The sequence below is a fragment of the Dermacentor andersoni genome, chromosome 1 (assembly GCF_023375885.2).
Source record: "Dermacentor andersoni chromosome 1, qqDerAnde1_hic_scaffold, whole genome shotgun sequence".
In the NCBI taxonomy this organism is placed as follows: domain Eukaryota; kingdom Metazoa; phylum Arthropoda; class Arachnida; order Ixodida; family Ixodidae; genus Dermacentor; species Dermacentor andersoni.
Window position 1 is genome coordinate 380,449,810 of NC_092814.1, and position 15,323 is coordinate 380,465,132.

Consider the following 15,323-nt stretch of genomic DNA (forward strand, 5'->3'; position numbering starts at 1 on the left):
TGCTTTCTAGCAACATTACAAGGCCTCCATGGCCTATGTGAGACTGGAAATGGAAGAATGCATACAGCAATCCATAGAAAACATCTTGAATACAAGGAAATCAAAAAAGAGCATTGTTACTTAAAGGGACCCTGAAGCTATTTTGACGATTTTGTACAAACGTACTGAGTCGTTAGGGTAGGTCCTTCTGATCGTTAATTGACGCATCTAAGTGCTCTACGTAAAGCTGTAATTTATTATGAGGTTTTAAACACATACATCGCAACCGATCGTAGCATGTCACTCGGCTGAATTTTCAGCAACCCCTGACCATTTGACGTAAGTTCTAATGGCGCCAGTAGGGCGAGCTATCCGATTGGCTACCCAGGGCATATCATTGATAATTTTTTTAACTTTATGGTGAACAAATCTTGTTTGTAATAGTTGGAATGTTAGTTATTTGTTTCTATAAAAAGAAAGTAACAGGAAGAGAATGCACAAGGACAATTTCGCACTACACTTGAGCACTTCCGGCACAAAGCAAGTGTCGTCTGCTTGTGCTACCACATGCTCCGTGTTGACGAGAGCTCCGCGGTAAGTGTTGATCCCGATCGTTATTTTCGCAAGCACCATGGTTCGCCCTTGTTACGTTGCGGGCCACAAACGTAGTGACTGGCAATATGTCAAGCTGTGACGTCGCGCCCCTCTGCAAGGCAGCAGACGAGCGAAGCGGCTGCAGCGCATCAGATTGTTGCTATCCGATCGGCGCCAAGAGTTGCGTGTTTGCGCTTGTCACTTTACGCCAGAGGATTACTACCACAATAGTGCTGCGCATCCGGTATTCGGGTAAACGCAAGCACAAGCGGACTGGGCTTGGCCGTTTGACCGTGCTGTTTTACGGGATGAGCAGAGGCACAAACGTGAATTGTCTACACGGTGCAGCGCCTGGTGGCAAGAGCTCAACCAAACACAGCAGCTGTAACGAAGTCTATTCTACTTTGCTGCTTGTGTAAATTTTCCTCAGGAGCGTAATCGTATACACATTGTTTTGTAAATGTTTAAAATGTTCTACACTTGGTTAGAGCAATATTAGCTCATTGTTTGGCTCGTTAAGCTCTGCGCCACCAGGTGGCTGGACCATGCAGACCAATCAAGCCGCTCACATATGTCTATGCTAAAACTCGTTCATCAGCTTGACTTTATGCCTCCACCCATCCGTCGAAATGCCCATCTCGCCTGTGGTTACCGGAATACTGGACACACTCGGCACTGCGACAGAATGCTCGAAACACTTCGCTGCTGGCTGCTTTGATGGCTCTCACTTAAGGTCGACTGCCAAGCGGCTGGCGGAGAGGTTGGAAAGGCTTCGCGCGCTTGCTCCTAGACAAGCGGAAGTAGACGGCACGACACGCCATCATTACGCAGAGCAAGTGAAGGCGGAGCTTAGCCCCGATCACTCGGCGAACAAGTTGAAGAGAAAATGCATGGCAATGGAGGAGAGTAACTTGTAATCGTCCATAGCTCTCTTAATATTAGACACTTCACACAAATTGTGGTGCAAACGATTAACTGTAGCTGAACCCTACGTGTCTACAAAATTTGTCTGAACCATTTCAGGCGCCCTTTAACACAAAAAATTTCAGACTACTTTCAATTGCATTTTACATGCAGGCAGCCAGCATACAGGGCTACCAAAAAGAAAAAAAAAAAAACATCTGCATATAATAGCATTCCAGTGTGTTACAATATCTATATTCCTGATCATGATCGCCATTTTGATAGGATCCGTTCGATTAATCTTCACTTTGTGAACTAATTCAGGTGGTGCTACATTTTGCCATTCATTTGAGTGATGCAAGAGTGACGTTTTCTGCACGGTGTCAATAATTTAAAAATGTGTGATTAAGTTCAGGCCTGGTTCCCAAACTTCCTTCACCACTGAGATTGTCAGTGCTGATGAGATCATCAGTGCCGATGCTGTGCAGCAGCAAAGTCATCGTCATCAGCCCATTTTATGTGCACTGCCAGGATGAAGGCCTCTCCCTGTGATCTCCAATTAGCCCTGTCTTGCGCCAATTGATTCCAACTAGCGCCCGCGAATTTCTTAATTTCATCGCTCCACCTAGTCTTCTGCCATCTTCGACTTAGTTTCCCTTCTCTTGGTATCCATTCTATATGCTGATGGTCCACCGGTTATCTAACCTATGCATTAAATTACCTGCCCAGCTCCATTTCTTTCTCTTAATGTCAATTAGAATATCGGCTATCTCTGTTTGCTCTCTGATCCACACCGCTCTCTTCCTATCTCTTAACGTTATGCCTAACATTTTTCGTCCCATTGCTCATCGTGCAGTCCTTAACTTGTTTTCGAGCTTATTTGTCAGTCTTCATGTTTCTGCCCTATATGTCAGCACTGGTAGAATGCACTGATTGTACACCTTTCTTTTCAATGATAAGCTTCCAGTCAGGAGCTGACAATGTCTGCCGTATGCACTCCAACCCATTTTTATTCTTCTGTAAATTTCCTTCTCATGATCAGGGCCCCCTGTGAGTAATTGACCTAGGTAAACATACTCCTTCACAGACTCTAGAGCCTGACTGGTGATCCTGAACTCTTGTTCCCTTGCCCGGCTATTGATCATTATCTGTCTTCTGCATATTAATCTTCAACCCCACTCTTATACTCTCTCTGTTAAGGTCTTCAATCATTTGTTGTAACTCGTCTCCAGTCTTGCTGAACAGAACAATGTCATCTGCAAATTGAAGGTTGCCGAGATATTTGCCATTGATCTTTGCTCCCAAGCCTTCCCAGTTTAATAGCGTGAATACTTCTTCCAAGCATGCAGTGAACAGCATCGGAGAGATTGTGTCTCCTTGTCTGACCCTTTTCTTTATAGGTACCTTCCTGTTTTTCTTGTGTATAATTAAGGTAGCTGTGGAACCTCTGTAGATATTTTCTAAGGTATTTACGTAAGAGTTCTGTACTCCTTGATTACGTAATGCCTGTGTGACTGCTCGTATCTCTACTGAATCAAATACCTTTTCGTAATCTATGAAAGCCATATAGAGAGGCTGATTTTACCCTGCAGATTTCTCAATTACCTGATTGACGACATGGATTTGATCCATTGTAGAGTATCCCTTCCTGAAACCTGCCGGTTCTGTTGATTGACTAGAGTCCAGCGTTGCCCTTACTCTATTGGAGATTACCTTGGTTGACATAATAATGGAAGTAAGCTAATGGGCCAATAATTTTTTCATTCTCTAACGTCTCTTTCTTGTGGATTAAATGTTGGCATTCTTCCAGTTCTCTGAGACCCTTAAAGTCGATCGACACTTCGTATAAAGGACCGCTAGTTTTTCAAGCATTATGTCTCCACCATCCTTGATTAAATAGACCGATAGTCCATCTTCTCCTGCCGCTTTTACCCGTTTCATGTCTTGCAAGGCCCTCCTAACTTCATCGCTAGTTATAGAAGGAGACTTTGTAACCTGTTTGTTACTAATTCAAACGGACCTTTGGGTACTGTACAGGTCAGCATAGAATTCTTCCACTGCTTTTACTATATCTTCAAGATTGCTGATGATATTACCCTGCCTATTTTTCAGTGCATACATCTTGGTTTGTCCAATGGCTAGTTTCCTTCTCATTGTTTTCATGCTGCGTCCATTTTCTACTTCTTCCTCAGTCTTTCTCACATTATAATTTCGAATATCCCTTATTTTCTCTTTGTTGATTAGTTTTGACAGTTCCACGAATTCGATCTGATCTCTTGAGTTGGACACTTTCATTCTTTGTTGTTTCTTTATTAGGTCCTTTGTTACTTGGGAGAGCTTACATACTGGTTGCTTTGGTGCCTTACCTCCCACTTCAATTGCTGCTTCTGAAGTCAGACTAGTTACGGTTTCATTTATTGCTTCTATGTCATCTTCATCTCTCTGTTCTAAGGTTGCATATTTGTTTGCAAGTGCCAACCTGAAATGGTCTGCTTTTACCCTTATTGTGTCTAGGTTGGCCTGTTTCTTCTTGACCAATTTTACTCTTTCTCTTCAAATTGAGGTGAATCCTATGCCTCATTAACCTATGATCACTGTACTTTACCCTACCCAACTTCTACATCCTGCACTATGCTGGGATCAGCAGGAAGTATGAAATCAATTTCATTTCTTGTTTCAGCATTAGGGCTTTTGCAGGTCCACTTTTTGTTCCAATGCTTCCTGAAGAAGGTGAAGAAATATGGTCCTGTTGAATGGCAGACTGACAGGAATTGAGCTGTTAATTGGCAACAATGACACCCTTGTCCATGAGAGAAGCAAGTATTTCTATGTGGCTCTCAAATATGTCCAGAGACCAGTGAAACAAGCACACCAACTCGAACTCAAAGCACTTGCTTACAACTTCTTACAACATGAAGTTATCCTATTTCTTTTATGTCTTGCCAGCCTACACACCAGTATAGCAACGAGATCATCATACTCCTCATTTTTCGCTGTTGAAATCCAGGAGCTCTACAGCAGCTTCAAAGAGTGCTAGCAAAAAGCCACTGTCTATCATTTTCCTTGGAACATGGCAGTCGCAAAGCCGATAAAAATTGGCATTTGCTACACAATCGCAGTGCATGCTTAGCAATGTCAGCAACAAAAGGTGCAATATGCAAACGCATAGGTGGAAGAACTGCATCAATTTCCCACTTTCACATTCATTTCTGAAAGGCACTAGTAGCTTGCTGTGGCTGCACGAGCGTGGGAATTGTGCCTTGAACTCATGAAAAAAGTTCAGGCAAATCAAACAGACCATTAAAAATTAAATTATGGGGTTTTACTTGCCAAAAGCACTTTCTGATTATGAGGCATGCCGTAGTGGAGGACTCGGAAAATTTCGACCACCTGGGTTTCCTTAATGTGCACCTAAATCTAAGTACCACAGGTGTTTTCGCATTTCGCCCCCATCGAAATGCGGCCGCCGTGGCCGGGATTCGACTCCGCGACTTCGTGCAAACAAACCATGAATTTACCCTTAAGGACCCCTCATGAAGCTTACATAAAGGGGAGTGTGAACAATCACAGTCACTAAAGTAAACAATACCACAACAAAGGAAGAAAAAAGAGAGCACAGGACTAGGCACGGTCCTCTATTTCTTGTACCGTTTCTTCGCGCTGTTTCTTCATTATGAAGCTGTACAACACTCTCAAGTCCAAATTTTTCCATGGTAAAGATTGGGACTTAGTATTAAAAAAAAAAAAAAGGCAGCATAAAGAAAAATCAAAATATTCATGGACCACTTTACCCAAACAAGATGACGACAGATCACAGATGACGACTGTTCTTTATTGGCTCCAAGGTGAGTGAGAAAATGCAGTAAATTGTTTCCAAGGTAATTTTGAATAGCTTCTTTTGTTGCTGGACTTGGAAATATTTGACTTTCCAAATAAACCACAACATTTTACACTCCACTCATCCACAATGCCAAGGCTAAGTATGTTCTGTGCCAACAGGGTGTAAAAAGGGTGGATGCGTTCTCATCTGTTCCAGCAATCCACAAAAAATGATAGCTTGCAGCTGTGTTCTTTGATCTAAGTATTGGTGTAAAGCAACGAGGTGCCCATTTGCATCCAGGATTAGAAGACACTGTTTATTGGTGCTGGTAATGTTAGTAATGTAGCTAAATCAAATAATCAATTGAAGCTTACGCACCACGGTTTCCTCTGTAACCAACATGGCTTTTCTGCAAACTAATTAAATTAAATTATGGGGTTTTACTTGCCAAAACCACTTTCTGATTATGAGGCACGCCGTAGTGGAGGACTCGGGAAATTTTGACCACCTGGGGTTCTTTAACATGCACCTAAATCTAAGCACACGGGTGTTTTCGCATTTCGCCCCCATCGAAATACGGCCGCCGTGGCGCTTTTCTGCAAAGTATGGCGTATTTTTACTTGTATTTAACGACCACAGATTAAATCAATAACTCTTAACCTATTAGGCACAACAGGCAATCACTTTGCAGGATGCGCTCAAACATGCACTTAAAATGAAAACTTATAGATTGTTTTGTCTGAAAGCCAGACAGACACATTAGCTACTTAAACACTGTTTAGAAGCTGTCACAAAAGTAGTATTCATGTCCGATTCAGTGCTACAACAATAGACACACATTCAACTAAGATTCTAAACTACTTCATACCTATATATTATAATACTCTTCACAAGGTGTCAACGTAGAAACCTTTAAAAGGGCCCTGAATCATCTTTTGTTAAAGCTGCATTTTTTGGAGTCTCTGAAGCTTCTTTACTTTCCCACTGAAGCTTGTGCAACAGCCATGGCTTCTTAGCCATGCATGGCTAAGAAACTATGCTGTCATGGAGATGCTGTACTTTCCGGTACAAGAATACTGGCCAATGGTGCCAACACTTTTCAGGTAGTCCAGAAAGTAACTCAGTAGCAAGAATAAATGCTCATCCACAAATAAGCTGTAGAAGAGAGTGTACAGTGCACTTTAGGGCCCCTCTAAACCTTCTACGGTAGTTAGAATGAATACCTCAATCTTCACCACCACGCCCGATGGCAGTAGCCTTGCGTCTGGAGAGCTTGGCCTTGTGTATTGGGGATTCGAAGTTGAATGTGCAGGACTCATACTCGGACACGAGTCTGGCGTGTCTGGCATGTCTGGCATGTCTGGTAAAGGTGGCATTGAGTCGAGCTTTAAGCGCTTCTTGGATTCTGGTATCTCTCGATCCAAATCAACGTGCTTGAACAAGTACTCTGGACAAAACGAGACAAGACACAGCATAGCTTTTGTTGGACAAGACACATGAATATGTGAGCACTGCTTCCACCCACTCATTGATGCAACACATCTCATACTCACCACACCACACACACAAGAACACTGACATGGAAGTTTGAAACATGCTCCGAAACACATCTTGCTTCGGCAATCAAGCTGTGCCATGTTGGTCAATGGCCGTTGCTAAATTCTGGACAAGACGCAGGAGCACGTGAGCAATACTTAACCCTACATTGCATCTTCATTCATGTGTCCCTAAACTCGCACGCTGCCTCATACCCATGATGTTGCATCCACTAGTAAGGCAGCACATTTTAATCAATTGGTGCCACATGATTAACTTTTGTTCAGACAAATAATAGTGGCTATTGTTGCCACTGTTCCGTATCTGAACCACACTCCACTGTGAAGAAACAGAAAAGCTGTTCAAATTGTGCAAGCTAGGTGACCAAAATAGTGCAAAATCAATAGGAAGTGCTAAAAACAAGACACCGTTTGTTTCCTGCTCTGAGGCAGTTGTTTATAGTTTGCCTTCATCCTGGGGGAAAGTGGCCAGACGAGAAGGTCCATGAAAACAAGATAAGCTGAGCACCTGTATTATATTGACAAGCATCAGCAAGGTAACTTAGTTGTCCTCTCATCGCACATGATGTTGTGTTCTAGGGTTGCCAGGCTTGCCGGCTTTCCACGTGGTGCTGGCTGCCAGTTTTACCCAGACTAAAGCAATGTGGCTAGCTGTTTTTTAGTTTTCTGTAAATCTGCACATTATAAGCTGGATCGCAAGTGCTCTGTCGTGTGTTTATACATAGCGGACAACTGAATTGTTATAGGCTTCCATGTACTGTTATGTTGTCCACAGGCCACTAATAGCCTTATGAATAAGTTATTCACGACAAGAGCATGAAGACTAGGGAGATAACTGATGCAGATTTGATTGTACAAATAGCACAGCAGTATGTGAGCACTCCTTCTATCTCGTTACTTAACAAACAAAATGGCCTTTCTACACGTCTGTTGTGCTGCTACTCATTGTGTCGCCCAATACAGCATCACAGACCACCAAGCAAAGCTGGAGTGAGTGCCAGGACAACACATTATGTCCTACTCCCACGTGACTGCCTTCTGTGTCATCACGTTCTGACACACACACCTCTAGAGAAAAATGCAATTGAAATTGGTTCTTAGAAGGCTATTATAGTAAATTATTTGAGGTACCTTGAGCCTTGCCAGTATATATTCTAGGGTTTCGAGGCCCAGGAGCTTAACGGAAAAGAAAGTATATAAAATAAATAAATAAAATCAGAGATGTCACATCAGTACCACTGATTTAAGAGAAAAATTGAGATTGCATGGCCATTAAAAAGGCCCAGTGACAAAAATGAAAAAAAAGGCATAGAAAGCACAGACTGATGAGTAGCAATGCAAAAACAGACCTCGACACACTTCAGCAGTGCTTGTTAGTATTTTGATCACTTGTACAGAGAGGAAACACAAGACAAACAACAACAGCAAATGGCACTCAGTGCTGTGTACCATCCACTTTTCCTGTTTGTCCTGCATTTTCACACTGTACAATGGAGGAAAATGCCCTACCAATAAGCTAAACTGGTTATCAAGCCAATATCCAGAAAGAAGTACTATAACACAGTGCAATGTATCCAACAGAACCAACACACAGCAACATGAAATTTCCATAACCTGTTGTGTAGTGCTGCGCCCATTAATTAATGTAATGTTTTGCATACAATGGTATTGAAGCTAACCTAAATATTCTTTGCTATGCAACAATTTTTTGTCTCTCCTACTTCCCTCCTACTGCAGCGTAGCATATACCTTTGGCTGACTAAACAAAGCCCTCACAGATATCAGTGTTCTAGCTGACAAGCAGAAAAACAAGAAAAGAAAGAAAGGCTGTGCAAGGTGAATTCTATCGCTCACATACCTGCCCAGACATGCGTTTGCAAGATCAGGTGCGTCGTAAATGCTCAGTCGGGTAAAGGGGTGTCCAGGTGAGGAGAGGAGGGGCAGCAATCAGTTGCTTACCAGAGCAGGGGGGGGGGGGGGGATCACCGTGCAAGAGTCTGGAAACACCCCCTCCCCTTCTCCCTTCCTCAACATCTTACCAACGAAACCACTGAGCAAGAAGCAGAATGGCAAGTGACGATCTCCAAGCCTTTTGTCATCCTTCATGTTATTATATTCGTGCCATCCGAAACAGGCGTTGTGGTGAGCTAGTAATGACAGCCTCATTCAGCGCTGCTCATCGATTTACTTTTGTTATGAGCACAATGGTGCTCACAGTTGAGTGAATGTGAGATAAACATGAAGCAACTCGCAAACATTGGGGCAAACAATGGCAGTTGAGACTGCTGCTCTGATGCCACAGCGTGTGCTCTGGTTCTGCTATATTACATGCATGAAACTGTACAGTTAAACCTTGTTACTACGAACACCACATTAACAAACTTTTCAGATTAACAAACCTTTCCGAAATTCCCGGCTGACTGCTTATACTTTCAATGCAAAAATATTTCAGTGCTACGCACTTCAGAATACGAACTTTTCAGAATAATGATCGTTATTGAGTTTCCATGTCACGTTAACAATGCCTCAGCACTACGAAGTAATATTCTGAAATCTGGTGTTTCTTAGTTTCCATGTATCCTTTACGGCAGCCGGAAGAATAGGCTAGCAGATGACAAGGTGCAAAAAGCGGACGTTAAGGCGCATGGGTTTGAAAAACCCAAGACAGCACCGGAGGAAAAAAACGCGGTAGGGAACTTTTTTTTTTCTATTGCAGAGGTGACGATGTATCAGGTTTTGCTAGCACATGCTCCACCCAGGCTAGTGTCGCCTAGCAATGGAGGCACGTCTCTTCCTTCTTTCTGCAACCATACCAGCTACGCGCCGGGACAAATCTAATCTCCATGCTCGCAGAGATGCCACATGGTCGCCCTTTCCGAACGGTGTTGTCTGCCCCAAGAGAGACAGCTGCAGTGTCCATAACAAGGAATGTGAAAAACAAATAAAAAGAAACATTATGCTTTATAGGCGACATAGAACTTCTTCAATGTAGGTGGTTACTCGGCATCAGCGTCTCTTTTGCGTGCATCGCGCTATATACAGGGGTGCTTGGCTGTGGAATCTATGGAAAATAGCAACAGCACGGGCCGAGAGCCAGCATCAACATTTTCATGGTTAGCTCATACAGTGACAACTGATAAACTGGTCGGTTTAAGGGCAAAATGGTTAATTTCGGGGCTTTTACTATAACACCTTTCAGAATAGGCAACAATTTGCCACAGTCCCCAGAAGTTCGTTATATTGAGATTTCACTGTAACTATCACCTCTTTCTTCAGTCACTTCTGCCAGACTAATTTCTGAATGTTTCAAGTTTAGGTTCATAATTATTATATTCTGTAATCCCACATTTTGCACTGCATGTATCTTACCATGTTGTTTGGTTTCTGTGGTTTCTAGGGGAGGTGGGGCCTAGTCAAGCTGCTGTAACAGACTTTTTCCCACCATCCCCACCACTTATGTATGTAAATGCACTTTACTGGTGAAATCGTATACTGTGCAGTCTCTTATAAATTTTCAATTACCACATGTTCATTGACACAAATGTTTTGTGCTACTAAAACAGGGATGCTCATTTCTAATGAAGCGTACAGCCGACTGAGCCTTTGAGATGAAAGCACAACCTCATAATGCTAAGCTTCAAGTGCAAAGCCACCATTTCTTGTTTGGTTGATAAAGTTTTCTTCTCGCGTATGCATGCACATTAATCCTTTGACTGAAGGTTTTTTTTCCCTGCACTAGTTCAGTGGACATTTTTCCCTTCCTCCAGCGTAGAGTAGCCAACCAGACTATTGACTGGTTAACATCCCTGCCTTCCTAAATTACTCTCTCTCTCTCTCTCTTTGTGCTTGATGAAACTGTTTCTTTGTAATCACTTTCTTCCAATTCAAAATTCACCAACAGTTTATAAATCCCTTCGTCTGTCAAAGTGCAGATGGACCAGCCACCCTGGTTTGCTATGGCTGTCCTACTGAGACAGAGCGACAGAACACCAAGACATTTGCTCCACCTTCTATTACACATTTAACTTGCAAGTTTCAGGTGTTTTTAACGACCTCTCTATTATGGTACAAAAGATATGCAATGTTCATTTTTGCACAAGTTGCTTCTTGACAGGCTAGAACTGAGCTGAAAAGACAAAACAAGTATACTCTGGAGTAGCCCAGTCAAAGGGTCAAAAGTGCAAAACCAATAAACGCAGTATTGCCAGAGTAACTTCATGCCCCAAATTCTGAGTGTCATGTAACGTAATTATAATTATCCAATGTATTGACACGTGTACTTGTTTATCTTTCACCGGTGACCGCTTTTTCACTGGCTAAGAAATGTTAAGCATTATCGTTCAGCGCAGTATGTGCTGTTATCGATGTTTCTCCTTGTCTGATGTCGCCGAACCTTGTGTAATTTGATTGTATGAGTGACGGAAATTGTGTAGTACTTTCTGGAAGACATGAGGGCACCGGCGATTACTCTGGAATCTTCGATGATTCATGTATAAAAGCCCCAGACTTGACCAGCAGATCAGATTTTCGAAGATCACCGACTATGTTCGTTTCTGCCATTTTTACTGAGTGCAGCCTGTGTTTCAGGGCACAGCTCCACCAAATAATACGCTATTTTCGTCATTCACAGTTTTTTGCTGCTTTCTTCACCATCACTACTACGTGACAGTATGACAAACAACTTTCAATTGTTGTGAGTACATTACATGCATTGAAACAGTTTCTGCCGTATCAGTAATGAATAACATTGTTAATATCGGCAAGTTTGCGGCAATAACGTAGCCATGTCCACTTTGAGGGGACAGAAACAGATGGGCGCGCTTATCTGCCAGCGACATAGAAACACATTGCCGGCATGCTGTGGAAACTGTGGCATCTGTCGTCACTACTATCCTAATACGGCACGTTTCCGCTAAGGGTGGGTGAATATCTTAGCTGTGTTACAAGTGTCGGCGCATGAATAGGGTACACTTTTAACGTATCAGTGTAAACGTGGCTACTATCGTTGCCGCTCGCGAATTGTTGCATGCCCACGAGTGCAGATGAGAAGAATCAAAAGGCGCCTTTTTTGTTGTTGTTGACCACAACCATTATAAAGCCTACACATAATAAAGGCAAGTTTGGTTGCAGCTTTTTTTTAGTCATGGAAGTGCATAAAGTGATGAAAGTAATGAAATGAGGCATCTACTAAAGAATATTTGGTGCGTGCAGACCGCTTGGTTTGTCTTGAAGAGTCGTTCGCGTAGCATTCGACCGATGGTAAGCGCGATCAATATTAGCTAGACTTGACACACAACATATCGCTGTGGCAAGTTCGGGGCGTGATCATTACATGGAAAATTAAAGAAATTGAATTTTGACGACAAAATTCAGGGGTGCAAACATTACGCGAGTGCGATCATTATGCAAGTAAATACGGTATATATGCGCCTTAACTGAGCGATTCTTTTCTCTGACTTTCATTAGTTTAAATTTTGTATGATTCGAATTTTTGTAGCATCCCCGCGGAATTTGAATGAATGAGCTTTTGCTGTATTGTGCGCACACAAAAGTGGAAAGTGCCGACACGGCACCTCATCATTCTCAATGGAAGGCTGCTGGTCGCACTTGCCGGCACTTCCATGAACAAAATGCAACTACACATACATTGAAACCTCATTATAACGAAGTTGAAGGGGGAGACGAAATTACTCCGTTATATCTGTTGCTTCATTATATCCATTACTAACATTTACTGCAATATACCGTATATACCCACATAATGAACACACTTTTTTTCCCAATATACTGAAGCAAAGTTGGGGACGCGTTTATTATGCGGGGTACATTTCACGGTGACATTTTCTAAACAGCAAAAATTGAAAAGTAAGACGTAATGATTTGTAACATGCATAAGATAGCTTACCTTTACAGTAAAAATACATGTACAGTCGCCGACCGATTTTTCAAACTCCAAAAATTCGGACATGCTCGATCATTCGGTCTGCTTCGCGGCACCGCCATTCTCCCCATAGACCATAATGTGTAACTGCCGAAAGTTCGGACACCTTGCAACTTCTCGTCTGATTTTTCGGGCACTCCTTGAGCCGGCTCGATTGAGAGCACCATGCACCGACTTGCTGAACGCCATTTTGGTTTTGAACGGAGCCTCCTTGCTGCCCCATGAAGTGGCGCTACTGCAAATCCCCGCTCATCATAATCGGTTTTGCCTGGTTTGATAGAGTGGCTACAGCAGTTCCGGTCTCAGCTTAGTAAGCCATGTCAAGACAATCCAGCAGCTGATTTGTTTGTTTCTTCGTGCACGACGCTGCGAGTAGGCCACATTTTTCGATCGTGCGACTGGTGTAGGCATGACGGCGTGGTGGTGTTTGCTTTGTGTGCTGTGTCGAAGTTGTGGTGATCCAACGCGGCATATGGAAACATCGCGTCAAGTGTCTAATGGCGCCGACAGTACCCGTGCAGACTGCGCTGGAGAATGCCGGCAAGCGGGTGCCCGGAGGCCTAGGATTTGTCGCCTTCCGATGTGCTCCCTACTGATGCCGAAAATGTTCCGCCAAGACCTGCGCAATGGTTGCATTGCGATTCCGGACACCCTCTTATTTGACAGTTTCACAGGTAGTGACACTGCTGTACTGACATGCGCAGAACTCGACGACGGCAGGATCATTCGTCAGGTTTATGCTGCAACGCTGGACGATGACTCCGACTTGGAAGGTGACGCATCAAGTGCTGCGCTGCCGTCACATGCGGAGCGTGTACAAGCAGTGACTGTGCTTTCAGCCGCCTATAGTGACCGTACGACCCTCTCCGAGATTCAGGCTTATCTGACTGCGCGTAAACGGAACAGGGTGCAACGGCGCATTTACGATTTCTTCAAGCCTACTGCCGAGCCTGAATAAGTGCGTGGAAATAAAATATTTCTTTTTTTTTTGTTAATCTGCTTTTTCTGACACCTGTTTATTCGGACATTTCCGCAGTCCCCGTGAGGTCCAAATAAACGGTCGGCGACTGTATACCATTTGCAAACCGTAACTACTGCGCATTGGGACTACCAGACCTGCCATTCAATTCGCTGGCAGCGTTATCCACATAACCAACGCATCAGCCGCGCAAAGTTCGTGCGGCCTAGGCCGCAGTGCTAAACGACAGGAAGAAGAAAAGGGCACAGACCACACTGCTGTGGTCTGTGTCCTTCTCTTCGTCCTGTTGTTTAGCGCTGTTTTCTGCTCGTGAATACACTAATCTTTCGCACCGCCACACGGAGCCGTGCAGCATGGCGCAGCTCGCGCAGCCAGGCACATGCAAGAGAGAGAGGTCAGTGGAGAAGTGCAATGGTGAGAAAGACTAGGGCTGCTCGCTGTGTGGATGCGGGAGTTTTGAACTGAAACGGCAAATGAGTGCCGAACACCACGGATAGCGATCTACTCGGCACGCAATGGTCGGGTATTTTTTGGTTTCGGAGACCAATCTAGTTCGTTATATATCTATTGGCAGGGCAATTTTACTTTGTTAGATTGACTTTTAAATATATGGATCTCTATGGGGATTTCAAGGGGAATTTGATTTACTTCATTATATCGCCTACTTTGTTATATCCCGTTTCATTACAATGATGTTCGAGTGCAGTGGAACCTCTGCATGTATTGTTCACTGCCCACAGAGGGTGTGGTGGTATTCTGACATTGGCACATTTATTTGCCTGCTATGGCAAATGAGCAACAAAAAATTAAGTGACAGCACCCATAACACTGCAGCATGCGTCACTCACTTATTATGCGAGTACATTTGAACTCATTTATAATGATACTGGTTCTAACAATATATTGGATATAACAATGAGCTGCCGATGCACCATCAACGTTTTTATGTGTTCTATGGTAAAATAAATCGCTTACTACAATGCTCTCATGCCACATTATCGGTTACAACAATTAAATCTGGCTACGGACGTGTGTGCCGAAAAAAACAAGGAGCACAAGCCGCTTCGTCGCAACTGTTCTTGTGCCGTGCATCCCATATTTCAATGCCTTTGTTGCGTTGCATCGGTGGCCTTTTATGCCCCTCTCCCGGCTCTCTTCCATGATCTCACGGACGTCGAATGGGTGGAAGGGAGACAGGAGGGGGGGCAATGAAGGCGTGACATGTGGGGGTGCGAAGCACAATGGTGGGTGCGGCAAAGCAGCTCAAATTTTTGCCCCCTGAATTTCACATTAAAAAATTTTTTTTTCAGCACAGACACCCACCCAGTAGCCAGATTTAATTGTTATAGCCAATAATGTGGCATGGGAACATTGTAGTAAGCAGTTTATTTTGCCATAGAACACACACAAAAGTTCACAGTGCATCAGCTGTTCATTGTTACATCCTAGTATTGTTAAAACCAGTAATGCTATAACTGCTATTTAACTGTACTTCTTCCTGCCTAATTGAAATGTTTGAATGTGTGTCCCCTTTGCTTTTTCATGCAACCA

At 43.4% G+C, this 15,323-nt stretch overlaps 1 protein-coding gene across 14 annotated transcripts in view; it reads right to left on the minus strand.

The window, feature by feature from the left end:
- The window catches only part of LOC126518718 (uncharacterized), a 78,959-nt gene that overhangs the window by 48,063 nt on the left and 15,573 nt on the right, over positions 1-15,323 (minus strand). For all 14 annotated transcript variants that reach the window (XR_008609901.2, XM_055064902.2, XM_055064900.2 and 11 more), the window contains exon 4: positions 6,520-6,743. Coding sequence is in view for 13 of the 14 variants with exons in the window: in XM_055064902.2 (XP_054920877.2) it covers positions 6,520-6,743 (224 nt within the window). In the remaining variant the exon portion in view is untranslated. The remainder of the gene's footprint in view (positions 1-6,519; positions 6,744-15,323) is intronic.